Source organism: Muscardinus avellanarius, assembly GCF_963383645.1.
Source record: "Muscardinus avellanarius genome assembly, chromosome: 1".
Classification (NCBI taxonomy): domain Eukaryota; kingdom Metazoa; phylum Chordata; class Mammalia; order Rodentia; family Gliridae; genus Muscardinus; species Muscardinus avellanarius.
The window spans coordinates 114,687,109-114,703,456 of NC_137786.1; the positions used below are offsets into that span (position 1 = coordinate 114,687,109).

Below are 16,348 nucleotides of genomic sequence, written 5' to 3' on the forward strand. Positions count from 1 at the left end.
ACAGGGCATTACATAGTAAGAGATAGAAAGTGCAAATGTATGTTTTTGTTTCTCTCTCTTATACAGCCACCAGTATTCAATAATAGCAAAGGTAGCACCCTGATGAACTTATCTACTCCTAATCAGCTCTTAAAGGCCCTCTCTCTAAATACCATAGCTGGATTAAATTTCTATTAAAAGATATCTATCTCATAATGATCAAACTTTGCCATGAATTCTAGTGGTAACAAACCATATTCGAATCATAGCAACAGTAGCCAGGTGTGGTGGCTTACGTTTGTAATCCCAGCATTTGGGAGGCTGAGACAGGAGGATCATGGTTCGCGGACAGCCTCAGCTACTACTTAGTGAGGCCCTTTGCAACTCAGTGAGACCCTGTTTCAAAATAAAGAATAAAAAATAGGGCTGGGGCTGTAGCTTGGAGGTAGAATGCCCTGGGTTCCACCCCCAGTACTGCAAAAAAAAAAAAAAAAAAGCTATTTATATTAGTTATGTATTGCTATGTAACAAATTGAACATAAAGTTTATTGCTTAAAGAAAAATTCATTTTATTTGCTCATGTATTCTGAAGGTTAGAAATCTGGTCTATGTTTGCTTGAGAGGTCCTTGTCCTGCTCTGTTTAGGGTCCCATATGTAGCTGCAGTCATTTGGCAGCTTGTTTGCAATTAGATTTGACAGTATGGACTCTTTCACAGTTCTAGCCATTGATGCTGACTGCAGGCAGGACCATGGGCTAGCTAGGCTCCTCTTCCTCCTTCTCCTCTCCTCTTCCTCCTCCTTCTTTTGATACTAAGGATTGAACCCAGAGGCATTCTACTTCTAAGCTACACACCCAGTCCATGTTTTCTATTTGAAAACAGGATCTTACTAAGTTGCTATAAGCCTCTCTAAGTTGCTGAGGTTGCTGTTGAACCTGCGATCCTCCTGTCTCAGCCTCCCAAATACTGGGATTATAAGCATGTGCCTCCATGGCCTGTGTATGCTAAGCTTGTTTACTTGATGGAAAAAGAGTTTCCACCAGCAAGAAAGGGAAAACTAATGCACAAGTACTTTTTTTTTTTTTTTTTTGGTGGTACTGGGGTTCCTGGAAGCCCTTCTACCTCCGGGCTACACTCCCAGACCTATTTTTACATTTTTATTTGGAAACAGGGTCTCCTAAGCCAGCGCGTGCGGCTGGCTTCAAACCTGCGCGATCCTCCTGTCTCTGCCTCCCAAGCGCGGATATTACAAGCGTGGGCCACCATGCCCGGCCCATTTTCTTAGTACATTTTAATGCTCTCCTTAAGTGATATTTTCTGATAACCAATGGTCAAAGGACAGAGTCAGTGTGAGAGGGAAGTATTCAGGGGTGTACATACAGGGACATGTCAATCATCAGAGGCCATTAAAGTAACCATCTACCATATTGTTATAATAAACACTTCAAAAACTCTCCATGGTTTAACACAACCAAGAATTATTTCTTGCCTATTACAATTCAGTATAAGTTGGTGAGGGAATCCCTCTTATAATCATTAAGGAAACTACAACTATTCTATCTAATGTCTCTACCATTCTTTAAGAACCTCCACCATACCAGGAAAGGCAGATTGGAGGATTGAAGAAAGATTTTATAGACCAAGCCTGAAAGTGGTGTCAGTTCCAGCCACATTTCAATGGCCAGTATTCAGTCATGTGACTGCTAGGTAACAGGTTTGGGGAAATACCACAATTCTCTGAAAGAAAAAAACAACCCATTTATTGGTGAGCATTAGTATTCCTTGACCATACGAATAATGCTAAACAAAATTATACGTCATTGTTTTGAACTAAGCTGCCATACTCAATTCCAACATACCATATGAAAAAAATGTAGTCATTTGCCCTAAAGTTTTGTTACCAAATTAAAACTAAGTTGTTACTTGATCTGAGAAATCAAAAAAGAGAGAGTGTGAGAGGGAGAGAGGGAGAGAGGAAGAGAGAATTGCCAAATATCCCAAGTAGGCCAGTTTCAGTTGGTGTGATAACAAAGTTCCCTTTATTTTAATCCCTATTCCCCCCCTCCCCAAGTAACCTGATATTATCCAATTAGTCATTTTTGTATTGTTCTATTCCTCCTTCCTGCCTTAGAAATAAAGTAACAGCTGGTTACATGCCTGTAATCTCAATACTTGGGAGGCTGAGACAGGAGGATCCTAGATTCCAAGTCAGCAACTTAGTGAGGCTCTCAGCAACTGTGTGTGTGTGTGTTTGTGCAAGCATGCATGCATGCACACGGTACTGGAGATTGGACCTAGGGGCATTCTACCTCTGAGCTAAACCCTCAGCCCTATATTTTTTATTCTTTATTTTCAAATAAGTTCTCACTAAGTTGCAGATGGGCTCACTAAGTAGCTGAGGTTGGCCGCGAACCTGTGATCCTCCTGTCTCAGCCTCCCAAGTATTGGGATTACAAGCATGTGCCACCATGCTCTGCTTGGGTTAGTTTTTTAGGTTCCAAATTATCATTTTTTTAACTTTACGACATCTGTACGAAAGTTATTAATAGTGAGATTATAATAAACTCTTTAACTGATACTGAGTTGCTAATTCAATTTTTTAAATAGATTTATAGGGGTAATATGGTCTTTTTTACTTCAGTGAAGAACACATTGTTTTCTGTGGCTTACTTTCTGATTTATTATAAAGTTTATAACACATCTTCTGGAAGTTAGGGTAGTCTACCCTCAATGCTAGTTATTTGTTTTAGCCAGGGCCAGAACACAGGACCTATGTCTGCTTGTCCAGAATTCTTCCAAATAGTTTATTAAAAATATTAGAAACTCAAGATTATGATAAACATTTTTGGAGGGTAGAGATCACCAATTATAGATTCTAAAATACTTAATGTGTGATGATGAAACAGAGACAAACAAGATAAAAACGTTTCCAGTGTTTGTATCTTAGAAATAACAAAATGATTATTACTTTTTTTTATGGTACTTGGGTTTCCTGGAAGCCCTTCTACCTCGGGGCTACACTCCCAGACCTATTTTATATTTTTATTTGGAAACAGGGTCTCTTAAGCCAGCGAGGCTGGTTTCGAACCTGCGCGATCCTCCTGTCTCTGCCTCCCAAGCGTGGGATTACAAGCATGCGAGACCACGCCTGGCAACAAGTGATTTTTTAAAGTGGCAAATGATTACAGGTTGATTTGAGAGAGCATGTTTGGGAAAGAAGTAGAATCCTGCTATAGATGACAAAAAAGAGGCATCCATGTAGGGTTCTGGAAGGAAAATAGTCTTGGGCAGGAGAAAAATCTAAGTGGAAATTTCTCCAGTTAAAGGGGCTTGGTGCTTTTATTGGACAGGAAACTTAAAAAAAAAATTAAAGTGCATTTGAACATGTGAAGGCGAGAGTGATGTGGGTTGGGGCAGAGGCCAGATCACAGAGGGGCCTGCGGATTATGAAAAGGAACTTAGAATTTGTTCTAATTGCAGCTGGCTTTATTTCGGGGTGTGATCCTATTTGGTTTTGTAAAGATCACTCTGGTTGCTCTCTGGAGAAGGACCATAAAAAGACCTTCTCCAGAGAGAAGAATAAAAAAAGTGGCTCATAAAAGAGTGGCAGCAGTTAGTGTGGTTTAGAATTAGATTTATGTTACTGGGATTGTATACGAGCCAGTGGAAATTCATAACAGTCTCTATCCCAAACTAAAGGGTCCGCCTCCAAAGTCCATCATATCAAATAGTACTAATAACTATCACTTATGAATCATTTACTTGTTTATTTGTGTGTGTGTGTGTGTGTGTTATCCCCATTTAGGTTTGCAAAACATTTACGTTCAGTTAAATCTGAATTTCAAATAACAAATAACTTTTTACAAAATTGTCGTGTTCCAAAATATTGCGTGGAAAACATGTATACTAAAGATTTGTTGCTCACGCTAAGCTCCAGAGACCAGGTCCGCCTGTGCGGTCACCAAAGCCCAGGCGGCTCGCGCCCCGGCCGGCGCGCTCCTCTCGCGCACGCGTGCGCAGTGAGGGCGGGCACGCGGCGGCGGCGGGGGCTGCGCGCCTCCGGAGGGCGCCGCCTAGCGGGCGCGCGCGTGCTCGCGCCGGCGCCTGGTGACGTCATCACGCGCTGGCGCGCTGGGCCGCGGCGGGCGTCTTCGCGGCGACGGCGCGGAGGCCGGGCGGGCGGCGGGAGTCCTGTCGGGCAGGCGGGCGGCCCCGGGCCCGCGTTCGCTGAGCGAGGCTGTCGGCTGCAGGCCTGGCGGCTCCCGCGCGGGGAGAGCAGCTCCTCAGGGCCATGTCCAGGCCGAGCAGCGTCTCTCCGCGGCCGCCGGCCCCGGGCGGTGGCGGCCCCGCTCCGTGCGGCCCTGGGGGCGGCGGCCGGACCAAGGGGCTGAAGGACATTCGAATCGACGAGGAGGTGAAGATCGCCGTCAACATCGCCCTGGAGCGCTTCCGGTACGGGGAGCAGAGAGGTGAGGCCCCTTGCGGGGACCCCGGCGCGGGGAGGCCGGGCGGGGGAGGCCGGGCGGAGGGAGGCCAGGAAGGCCAAGCGCGCGGGTCTCTGACGGGCGCAGCCGAGCCCGAGAAAAGCCAGGTAGCCCCAGCGGTTCTTTCTAGGTTTTCAGCAGCCCCGGTGGCTAAGCCAACGTTTTTAGGTAGTGATAAGCTCCTGCTCTTAATTTTTTTTTTTAAAAGCAGGTACAGCCTTAACGGAGTACATTTAAGAACGGAAAGAAACATAAGTACACGCACTGGCAAAACGTAGTGCTTCAAACACTTAGACAAATTAAACTTGTCCTGGCGTAGGAAGCTCATTCTGCGCCCTCTAAGGTTAGAAGGCTGTTTGTCTTGGGTAACAGTACAGGACCAGCAGCTGACCTATGGGGCCTGTACTGCACAGTGAATGCTTATTCAGTTTGTTAGGATAAATGGGAACCTCATACTGTGGAAACTTACTGTCCAAAGCAGGTAATGACTTAGAGTGGTTTCGAACTTATGTTAAAGAGAGGTAAAACCTCAGCAACCTATAGTAACAAATTATGTTCCTCACTCGTTTACCAACTCAAGATTCAAGCACAGAAAAGAATAGTAATCTTTGGTGAACATCAGAGTCATTTACCTTATTTAGGTTTATTACATAGTTTTAAAAAATGTCAGAATTGTTGTAGGCATTCAGTTGTTAGTGAATTGATATTTACTTTTCACAAATTATAAATGACCGTATGCTTATGTGTTTTTCAAATATGTGCATAAATTGTAAATTTGATTATATGCATGTTTTCTGTATTTCATATTTATATGTGTATTACTTAAATACTGTCTATCCACAAATGGTACTACTTTGTTCTTTTCTGTTTAGAAATGGAATTTCCTTCTTCTTTGACCAGTACTGAAAGAGCCTTTATTCATCGATTGAGTCAGTCTCTTGGTTTGGTCTCTAAAAGTAAAGGGTAAGCTGATAGATTTTCTCATTTTAGTTTATTTTTTTTGTGTGATATTGGACATTGAACCCTGGGACATTCTACTTCTGAGATATACCCCAGCTCATTTCATTTTTTATTTTGAAAGAGGTTCTTGTTATTGCTGAGAGTCTTACTATATTGCTGAGGCTGTCCTCGAGCCAGAGATACTCCTGTTTCAGCCTCCCAAATACTGGGATTACAAATTTATGCCACCAAAAAAGGGTAAATGTATATTACATTTAGACAATTATTGCTTTTTTAGCTTTAATTTCAGTTCTTTCGGTTTCCTTTTATCACTCAAACCCTCTTGTTCACCCAGAAGAAAATAAAGAAACATAGGTTCCTCCACCCATCTTAGTTTCATTAGCATTAGACTGATGAAAAATTAACAAGAGAAAAACAAGTTTATTAAAAAGCACATGGCTCATATGCAGATGAGAACTCAGTGATGAGTAACTCAAATTTGGGAGCATAGATAGAATCTTAATAAAGAAGAGTAAGTTTTTAAAAAAGTAACATGGCAAAGGAAAAGGACTTTGAAATTTCTATATGTGGCAGGTTGTGGGAAAGTAAACTACCAGAAGATAAGGTTTTCTTTTTTAATAAACTTTTCTGGTGCCCTATCTAGGTTAAGTCTAGAATTGTTCTCTGTGATTGAGTCATTCAGTTGTATGAAGGGTTGGACAGAGTTTTTCCTGTGTCTCCCTTTTCTCATTTGCTTATAGCTCAAAATAATCTTTATGCCATAGTGAAACATTTTAGTTCAGCCAGGTGTGGTGACGCATGCTTGTAATCCCAGCATACAAGAGGCTGAGACAGGATGATCGCAGTTCGTGGACAGCCTCAGCTACTTAGTGAGGCCCTCCACAACTTAGTGAGACCCTGTTTCAAAATAAAGAATAAAAATAGGGTAGAGGGTATAGCTTGGAGGTCGAATGCCCCTGGGTTCTATCTACAGACCTGCAAAAAAAAAAGTTTTAAGTTCATTTTTGATGTAGATATTTGGATAATGGATATACAAATACAGTTATTTATAGAACATATAGCTTTATTATTATTTATGATAATTGTAAATTTTAGAACATTTGTTCATTATTTTGTTTCTACCAAGTTAAGAATCTGATGATTAAAAACAGAAGGAAATTCTATGTCTTTTGAAGTGTCACTGATCCTTAGGGGGCATAAGTCATTTGTACCATCCAAATTGAAGAACTCTAAAATTGTGTGAAACTACAGTCATATGTTGTTTATTAATGTTTTGATCAATGATGTACTGCATAGCCGGGCGTGGTGGCGCACACTTGTAATCCCAGCATTTGGGAGGCTGAGACCTGGAGGATCATGGTTTGCGGACAGCCTCATCTACTTAATGAGGCCCTCTGCAACTCAGTGAGATCCGGTTTCAAAAATAAAGAATAAAAAATAGGGCAGGGGCTGTAGCTCGGGGGTCAAATGCCCTTGGGTTTCATCCCCAGACCCACACACAAAAAAAGAATGATGTACTGCATATCATGGTCCCTTAAGATTATATTGCCTAGTGATAGTGCTGCTGTAGATAGCCTTCTTAATTTGTGTAATCACAATGAAGAAATTGCCTTTCAATTCATACTCCCACCCCCTTCTTTTTTTGCAGTACTGGAGATTGAACCCTGAGGCACTCTACCTGTTTTCTATTTTTCAAGTCAGAGTTTTGCTAAATTTCCCAGGTTGCCCTTGAACTTGGAATCCTTCTACCTCAGCTCCTTTAATAGCTGGGATTATAGGTGTGTGCCACCATACCGGTGTCCTGTTGTCAAGTGACACATGACTATTGCATTTTGGGAATAAGGATGGTGAGATCTATATAGACCAGAAGTTCTTAGTGTTGGTACTGCTGACATTTTAGATGAAATAATTCTTTGTTCTGTTTTATATGTAATAGGGTATTTGGAAGCAAACATACCCTTTACCCAGTAGAGGCCACTAATAGTCACAGCCCCATTTGTGAGGGCTCAAAATGCTTCTAGATACTGCAAAATGTCCCAGGGAGCTAAATCTCCCAAGGTTGAGAACCTTTGATATAGAAGGAAAAAAAGTTTTATAAAAGATAAAACTTCAGTTTACCTACTTTAAGGTTAAGAAGAAAGTTTATTAACTATGTAATAAAAGCATAGTAGTGAAGCCAGGTGTGGTGGCGCATGCCTGTAATCTCAGTACTTGGGAGGCAGAGAAAGGCAAATCGTAGGCTGAGAACAGCCTCAGTAAAGTAGAAAGATCCTGTTTCTAAACAAAGAAACAAACAAAAAATGGGCTGGGGGTTCATTTCAGAGGTAGAATGTCCCTGGGTTCAAATCCCAGTAAAACACACACACACACACACACACACACACACACACACACACACACACACAGAGCATAGTAGTAAAGTTCTAAGATGAAGTAGCTGACTTAGCTACTTTGGTAATATCTTGCATTACTGACTGAGGGAATTTTATCTTAGGTCACTGTGCATTTTAGATTTCATTTTGGCCAGTGTTAAAACAGTGTTTAAGTTCCTTAGCACACATGTTTTAAATGTAGTTACTAGGTAGGTAAAATAGGGCACTTGAAAATACACAGAGCCATATCCAAAAACATCTGGGCCAAAACATCTGGGCCCAAAACATCTGGGCCAAAACATGTTTTGAGATTTAGTCCTTTTAGAGTTTAGAAAGGTAGTAGGGTGAATTTGCAATGTGCTATATAGTACTCCTATGGTATGGATATTATCCTTAGTTATGTTAATATTTCTACTAGAAAATGTATACAATTTGCAAGATAAAGACCTAATAGCCTCATGTTAGTTTAATCAGGCTTTGCTGCCAAATGTGATTGCTGCAAACTTATAAAAATACTTCCAGTTTTCAGAGCTGTTTAGATTTAAGAGAGGCAGATAAAAGGTTTTGGGGCCCACACTGGAACATGCCTGTTATAAATATATAGTTCTGTAACTACATAATTTCTGTGATTAAATGGACTTAAAATCTAAACAACTGTCTTTGAAAATGGTCGTTAGAAATTACTCTCAGAAGCTGGACATGGTGGGCTTGCTTGTAATCCCAGTACTTGGGAGTGTGAGTCAGGAGAATGGCAGATTCGAAGCCAGCCTCAGCAACTTAGGCTCTCAGCAATTTAGTGAGACCCTGTTTCCAAGTAAAAAATAAAATAGGTTTGGAGGAATAGCCCAGAGGTAGCAGGCCCCTGAATTCCATTCCCAGTACCACATACACACACAAAAATTAATTTTAGAAAAGCAGCCCATTAGAATAGACTAGCTCTGCTTCTCTTCAGTAGTATGATTATTTGAGAGATGATTCAGAATGGAGAAACACCTGGGGAAGCAGAAAGTTAAAAAAAAAAAAATAAATCAGGGCCGGGTGTGGTGGCTCATGCTTGTAATCCCCGCGCTTGGGAGATGGAGACAGGAGGATCGCGCAGGTTCTAAGCCAGCCGTGCTGGCTTAAGAGACCCTATTTAGAAATAAAAAAGTATAAAAAATAGGTCTTGGAGTGTAGCCTGGAGGGGTAGAAGGGCTTCCAGGAACCCCAGTACCACCAAAAAAAAAAAAAAAAAAAAAAAAAAAAATCAGGACAAAAAAGGGTTGTGAGGAAACATTGAAGAGCCAGAGAAGGAAAGAGATGCAAGGGAAGAAGGGCCACCCTGTGTACTTATATAGTTCCTAGTACCTACAACCTAATGCTCCACACATTTTTTTTATATCATAGCTTCCCTCCCATTTTTTTTTAACAAACTACTGTATTTATCTAGTGTAGTCCTTGTGATTGCTAAATGCTTTTCTTTTTCACATAAAGAGCTAATATCACTTTGAATTTATTTCTCAAACCCTTTTTATTTATATGACAATTTGTATCTGACATATTTCATAGGCCTTCTTTGGAAAGAAATTTTATTTTTAAATTTCCTATCACTGACTTCATTTACTTAACCCAAGTTAGCGTTTTCTTTTGTTTTATATGCTTGCTTTTTGTGCTTGAGATTATATTTCCTTGGTACAGATTTGAGAGGCAACCTATTGTAAAGGGCGGGAGACTTGGATTCTATTTGAAGTCTTTGTCTCATTCTCCAGCTTTGTTCTAGTCGTTTTCACCTTAAAGGCCTGCTTTCTAAATATTAATGTTTTAAATTAAGAAGGGATTAATCTTTTTTGAGTTGGGATTCTGTAGTTTATTTTGGGCTTTTGGGAAAGTTTAAAAATACAGATTCCAGCTGGGTGTGGTGGTGCACGCTTGTAATCACTGTGATTGGGAGGTTGAGACAGGAGGATCGCACAGGTTTGAAGCCAGCCTCAGCTACTTAGTGAGGCTCTCAGCAACTTAGACTCTGTTTCCAAATAAAATAGAAAATAGGTCTGGGGGTGTAGCCTGAAGGTAAAAAGCATCTGTGTTCTATCCCCAGCACCACAAAACAAAAACAAAAACAAAAAAACAACAGATTCTAGGCTTTCTTTGTGATAATTATTTTTTTCTAACTTTGCTTTTAGTGGCCTTTTTAAAAAATGAAATCACGCTGGGTGTGGTGGCGCACGCTTGTAATCCCCGCGCTTGGGAGGCGGAGACAGGAGGATCGTGCAGGTTCGAAGCCAGCCATGCGCGCTGGCTTAGGAGACCCTGTTTCCAAATAAAAAATATAAAAATAGGTCTGGGAGTGTAGCCCGGAGGTAGAAGGGCTTCCAGGAACCCCAGTACCACCCAAAAAAAAAAAAAAAAATGAAATCACATGTGATAGATTTGTTTTTCATCTCCTCTAACAAGTTGCATGCACTTTGGTTTTATTTTTTTAATAATTGCTCATCTTTTACTGAAAATAAACACTCCCACGTTGTGATTAGTATATACTGAAGTTTTCTTTAAAATTCTGATCAGGTTTCTCATACCAAAACTTTCTCTTCATAATTTGTTTGCATTTATTTTCCTTAATTGAGATCACTGCGTTTTTGTCCTGAGACCATATTTTTCTGAGTCTTTGGCTTTTTCATAACCAAAATAATTTTTTTTCTATCTTTCCTAGCTCAAGTTAGACAAAGTTTAAAAATGAACTTTGTTAAAAATTTGTGAAATGAGAAAATACAAGGTATTTTACAGTAAAATTTCCAAGTATGTTTTTCTTACCCTATGATTGCAAGAGTCACTGCTTAGTAAGTGCTGAAACACTCCTTCCGCCCTGAGCAGAAGGCTGGATCCCACTAGAAAGCCACTGCATTCTCCCTTTCTTCCCATAGTTAGAAATAGGAAAAATGGATTTAAAGTAATAAACCCTCTTAATGAAGTTTTGAACATTCATTGAAAAAGATACCATGTTGTATCCAGTGATAACAACAGTAGCTAACATTTAAGAGCTTTTATGCAGTAGGCATTGTGCTAGATGCTTTAAATGGACTATCATTTAACTGTCACAATAGTTTTATTATGTTCTGTAATTAACATCTGATACCTATATAGTAGATGAGGCAATTAAAGCTTAGAGAAGTCACATGAATCAAGATCACATAGCAAACAAGTAGAAATTAGTGTTTAAGTTTTTTTTTTTTTTTTTGTCTTTTTGGAACTAGAAATCAAACCCAGAGTGCCATACCTGCAAAGCAGGTGCTTTGCCACTGAGCTACATACCCACCCCAAAATTAGTGTTTAATTTTTGCATGTGTGTGTGATACTGGGGGATGGACCCAGGACCTTGTATATGCTAGGTAAGTACTTTATCACATTCCAGCCCCTTTGAATTTTATTTTAAGACAAATCTCCCTAAGTTACCTAGGTTGACCTTGAACTTGGCGACTTTCCTGCTTCAGCCTGCCAAGTAGCTGAGATTACAGGCATGCATTTGGTTTATCTAATTAATTTTTGATGTTCACTGTAAGTTTATAGCAATGTGCTGAGGAATTAGATAAAAATGTTTGATACATTTCATCCTGAAGTTACTTATGGCCCTTTAAGGCCATATAAAGAACAAATTTGCCACTAACATGATAGTGGTCATTACATGAAAACAACTGTTGATTTTAGTGACAGAGTTAATGGGTTGGCTTAGTAGTTCCTAAATAATCTTTAAAAAGTACAAATTAGTATGAGGCAAACTTTAATAAACTTGAAATTATTCTTTAGAGAGAAAATGGTTCAGGTCTCTGCATCTATATGCCTAATGGAAGTATAAAGAAAGGGGATATGAAATTTAGTAGGCATCAAATGAATGCCTTTGGTTTCTTTTTAAGAGACCAAGTTTGGTGGTTGTCAGCTTTTTAAGAAGTCACTTTTTAAAACACTTTTATGGGTGCAATGTAGTCTCACATCATAATGTAGTTAATAGTGATGGTGACACATGCACATAGATAGCACTTGATGAGCTTTCCCCACTCCCTCCCCTTCCTTGTACAGGGTATTGAGGTTGACATTGGTATTCTGACATAGGTACCTAGTATCAGTGGTAGTAATCCTTCATTGATCCTTCCTCTCCCACCACCCCTGTCCTTTCCCTAGACTACCTCCCTGGCTCCACTGGAGATTCCTCTTCCTTATCTGAAGTCTTGGTATTCAGATTACACTCTAGCTTCTCCGTATGAGAGAAAACATGACCCTTCTCTTTCTTTAACCAACTAACCTCACTTAACATAGTGTTCTCCAGGTCCATCCATTTTTCCTCCAAACAATATAACCCATAGTTTTGTAATCCATTTATTTGTTGATCAACACCTAGGTTGGTTCTATAATTTGGATATTGTGAATTGTGCTGCTATAACATGGATCTGCAAATATTACTGTAATTTCCTGATTTTAGTCCCTTTGCAAAGATACCCAGCAGTGGTATAGGTGGATAAGAAGTCATCTTTAATTTTGGCTCTTTAGCTGATCTTTTAAATTGTTTTCAGATTTGAGTTAAATGTTCATTAATATGCTTAATAAATTGATAGTAATATTACATGACATTTGACTAGTTACATACTTTTTTCTTTTTTGGCACAGTTGGGCAGGGTACTAGGAATTTAAACCAGGGCCTTGAGCATGCTAAGGCTGTGCTGTACCACTGAGCTCATTCCCAGCCTGATCTTTTTCTTTACAGGGAAGAAGCCACGGAAATGATAAAATTTCACTATAGTATAAGTTACTGGCCAGCGGCCAGCATTGGAGCCTGCCATGAGGCAAGGCCGGTGCTGGGGCCTCTGAGGCCAGGATCGGAGCCTGCTGAGGGGTTAGGCTGATGCTGGGGCCAGTGGCCAGCATCGGAGCCTACCATGAGGCAAGGCCGGTGCTGGGGACTCTGAGGCTGGGATCAGAGCCTGCCAAGGGGTTAGGCCGGTGCCGGGGCCAGCGGCCGGCATCGGAGCCTTCCGTGAGGCAAGGCCGCCACTGAGGCCTCCGAGTCCGGGATCGGAGCCTGCTGAGGGGTTAGGCTGGTGCTGGGGCCAGCGAGTCCGGGATCGGAGCCTGCCGTGAGGCGAGGCCGGGATTGGAGCCTGCCGAGGGGTTAGGCCGGTGCCGGGGCCAGCAAGGCCGGGATCGGAGCCTGCCGTGAGGCAAGGCTGGTGCTGGGGCCTCCAAGGCTGGGATTGGAGCCTGCCATGAGGCAAGGCTGGTGCTGGGGCTTCCAAGGCCGGGAGTGTAGCCTGCCGAGGGGTTTGGCTGTTGCCAGGGCCAGCGGCTGACATCGGAGCCTGCCATGAGGCAAGGCCGGTGCTGGGGCCTTCAAGGCCAGGATTGGAGCCTCCCGAGGGGTTAGGCTGGTGCCGAGGCCAGCGAGGCCGGGATCGGAGCCTGTTGTGAGGCAAGGCTGGAGCTGGGGCCTCCGAGGCTGGGATCGGAGCCGGACGAGGGGTTAGGCCGGTGCCGGGGCCAGCGAGGCAGGGATCGGAGCCTGCTGTGAGGCAAGGCTGGAGCTGGGGCCTTCAAGGCCGCTATCAGAACCTCCGAGGGGTTAGACAGGTGCCGGGGCCAGCGGCCAACATTGGAGCTTGCCGTGAGGCAAGGCTGCTACTGAGGCCTCCGAGGCTGGTATCAGAGCCTGCCTTGAGGCTAGGCCAGTGCTGGGGCCACTGAGGCCGGGATCGGAGCCTGCTGAGGGGTCAGGCTGGTGTCAGGGCCAGCGAGACCAGAATCGGGGTCTCCCATGAGGCAAGGCTGCTGCTTAAGCCAGCGAGGTCTAGATCAGTCCACTGGGTAGTCAGTCCACTGGGGCCGTCAAGAGTGGGATCGGTACTTGGAATGCGGCATGCACAGAGAAATATTGCAGAAAATAAAAATCAGATGCTTCCCCTAATCAGCAATAATTAGGAGGAAAGGGGCAACACAAAGAGTTCGAGCTATAGAAAGGTTCCTATAGTGAAACAATTAAGGTGACCAATCAGAGGGTATGGAATAGGGGAGGATGGAGCCTCTTTAAAATTCAGGAGGTACATAAACAAATGTATCAAAGTTAATCACCAAACAAGCATGGGATCAAGGGAGGGGGAGGGAATGGGATGGGGACTGGATGAGGGCTAATTGGATGATGTGTGCTTGTATATCCTCTCAAGTCTTGTATTCCAATGTGATATATGATTACAATGCACCAATAAAAAAGTTACTTTTATCTTTTGAGAGCCAGAAGTTGTGATAGTCTTATCTTTAACTTTATTGCATTAACTTAATTAACTTTTTTTTTGTGGGGGCAGGTCTTGGGATGGAACCCAGGGGCATTTGACCTCTGAGCTACAGCCCCTGCCCTATTTTTTATTCTTTATTTTGAAACTGGGTCTCACTGAGCTGCAGATGGCCTCACTAAGTAGCTGATTAATTAACTTTTATTTTATTTTATTTTATTTTGTGGGTCTGGGGATGAACCTCTGAGCTATACCCCTTGCCCTATTTTTAATTCTTTATTTTGAAACAGAGTCTCACCGAGTTGCAAAGACCCTCTCTAAGTAGCTGAGGCTGTCTGTGAACCGCGGTCTCAGCCTCCCAAATGCTGGGATTATAAGCTTACACTACCACACCCAGCTAGTTAACTTTTATTTTAAAATGATAAATAATAATTGTATATATTTATAGGGTATGATATGATGCTTGATATGTATATATTGTGGAAATGAGGATTATTAGCACATCAATCACCTCAAATATTTATCAGTTCTTTGTTGTGAGAACATTTAAAAATCCTCTCTTATAGCATATTTTGAAATATACGGTCTTTTGTTAATCATAGTCACTGTACAGTATAGTAGGACTCCAGACTTATTCCTTCTATATAACTACAACTTTGTGCCTGTTGACTAATGTTTCTCCTTTTGCTATCTACCTCAACATTTACTTTTATGTTGAAAATTGCATGTGGGGATTGCTTTTATTATTTTAAGAATTTTGTGAAGTTCACTTATCTGGCATTTTCTCTACATATATGCCTAGTTTCTAGTTAATTTTGCTTTAGAGAGGAGACTTTTGTGTTTTTCAAGTGAATATGTGACGAGATCTCAGTATTTTAGTTTACATAATACTACAAATCACTAAATATTTTCTTCTGTAATTTTTAACCAAAAATTTTCATTAATCATTTTGTGGTATATTATTGTCCCTATGGTGCTAAATGTGATAGGAACAAGCACTCATTGCCCTATTAAAAATAGGAATTGTTGAGCTGGGCATGGTGGCGCATCCTTATGATCCCACTATTTGGGAGGCTGAGACCAGGGGATCGCAGTTTGCTAACAGCCTCAGCTACTACTTAGTGAGGTTCTTTGCAACCCAGTAAGACCTTCTTTCAAATTAAAGAATAAAAAATAGGGATGGGGATGTAGCTCAGAGGTAGAATGCTCAGTACCGCAAAAAAAAAAAAAAAAAGGAAAAGAAAAATAGAATTATCAAGTTGATGCTTTTTGCCCTGTAATCTGTGCTAAAAATGAATTCAGTAAATTTTTGTTTATTTATTTATTTATTTATTTTGTGGTACTGGGGATTAGACCCAGGGGCATTCTATCTCTGAGGTATACCCCCAGAAATTTTTATTTTGAAGCAGGGTCTCACTAAGTTGCTGAGAGGCTAACTAGGTTGCTGAGCCTAGCTTTATGAAGTAAAAGTAAGAAGTAGATGACAGCATGGAAAACTTATAATTCATTAAAGTATTTAGTAAGGAATTTCCAGAAACTTAAAATCTTGGTAAAATGAAAGCCTCATTGGAAGATTTATATGGGTAAAACTGTATAAGTTAATCTCTACTTAATATTTTTATAATGAAGATACTGTTGACAAACATTCATTCATTCATTATTTTGTTTTTTGTGGCACTGTGTATTGAACCCAGGGGGCATTGTATATATTATATTATGATTCCTATTTTATTTTTATTTTGAAATAGTCTTGCTAAGTTACTAGTCATTCCAGCCTCAAACCTGCAATATTTCTGTCTCAGTCTCCCACAATTTTTTTTTTTTTTTTGCAGTACTGGAGATTGAATCCAGGGGCATTATACCTCTGAGCTATACCCCCATCCCTATTTTGATTTTATTTTGAAATGGGGTCTTGCTAGATTGATAGGGGTCTCACTACTTGCCTAGGCTGTCCTTGAACCTGTAATCCTCCTGTCTCAGTCTCCCAAGTACTGGGATTACAAGCATGCGCCACCACCCCCAGCTTCCCACAAAATTTAAATCTAATACAAATCAGGAAAATTAAGAAATTACATAAATAATTTTTGTTGTATTTGGGCTTGTTGCTTATTTCCATAATCTAATGGCATAAGAAATGGTATAATATTTTGTGAGATATTTGGGTAATTTTTTTATTTTAAAAATGTTATTTTTTCTGATTATAATAGTTTTCATTCATTTCGAGCCTACTCTGACAGATACTATATTTTAGAATGTATCCTCTTACTCAAATGGATAGCCTTTTGAAGTAGGTGTTATTATTTTA

At 41.0% G+C, this 16,348-nt stretch overlaps 1 protein-coding gene across 1 annotated transcript in view; it reads left to right on the forward strand.

The window, feature by feature from the left end:
* Positions 1–4,270: 4,270 nt before the first annotated feature.
* The window catches only part of YTHDC2 (YTH N6-methyladenosine RNA binding protein C2), a gene marked incomplete at both ends in the record, with an annotated part of 76,448 nt that continues 64,370 nt past the window's right edge, over positions 4,271–16,348 (forward strand). The window contains 2 exons of the mRNA XM_080689001.1: positions 4,271–4,448; positions 5,336–5,426. Of these exons, the coding sequence (XP_080545127.1) occupies positions 4,271–4,448; positions 5,336–5,426 (269 nt within the window). The remainder of the gene's footprint in view (positions 4,449–5,335; positions 5,427–16,348) is intronic.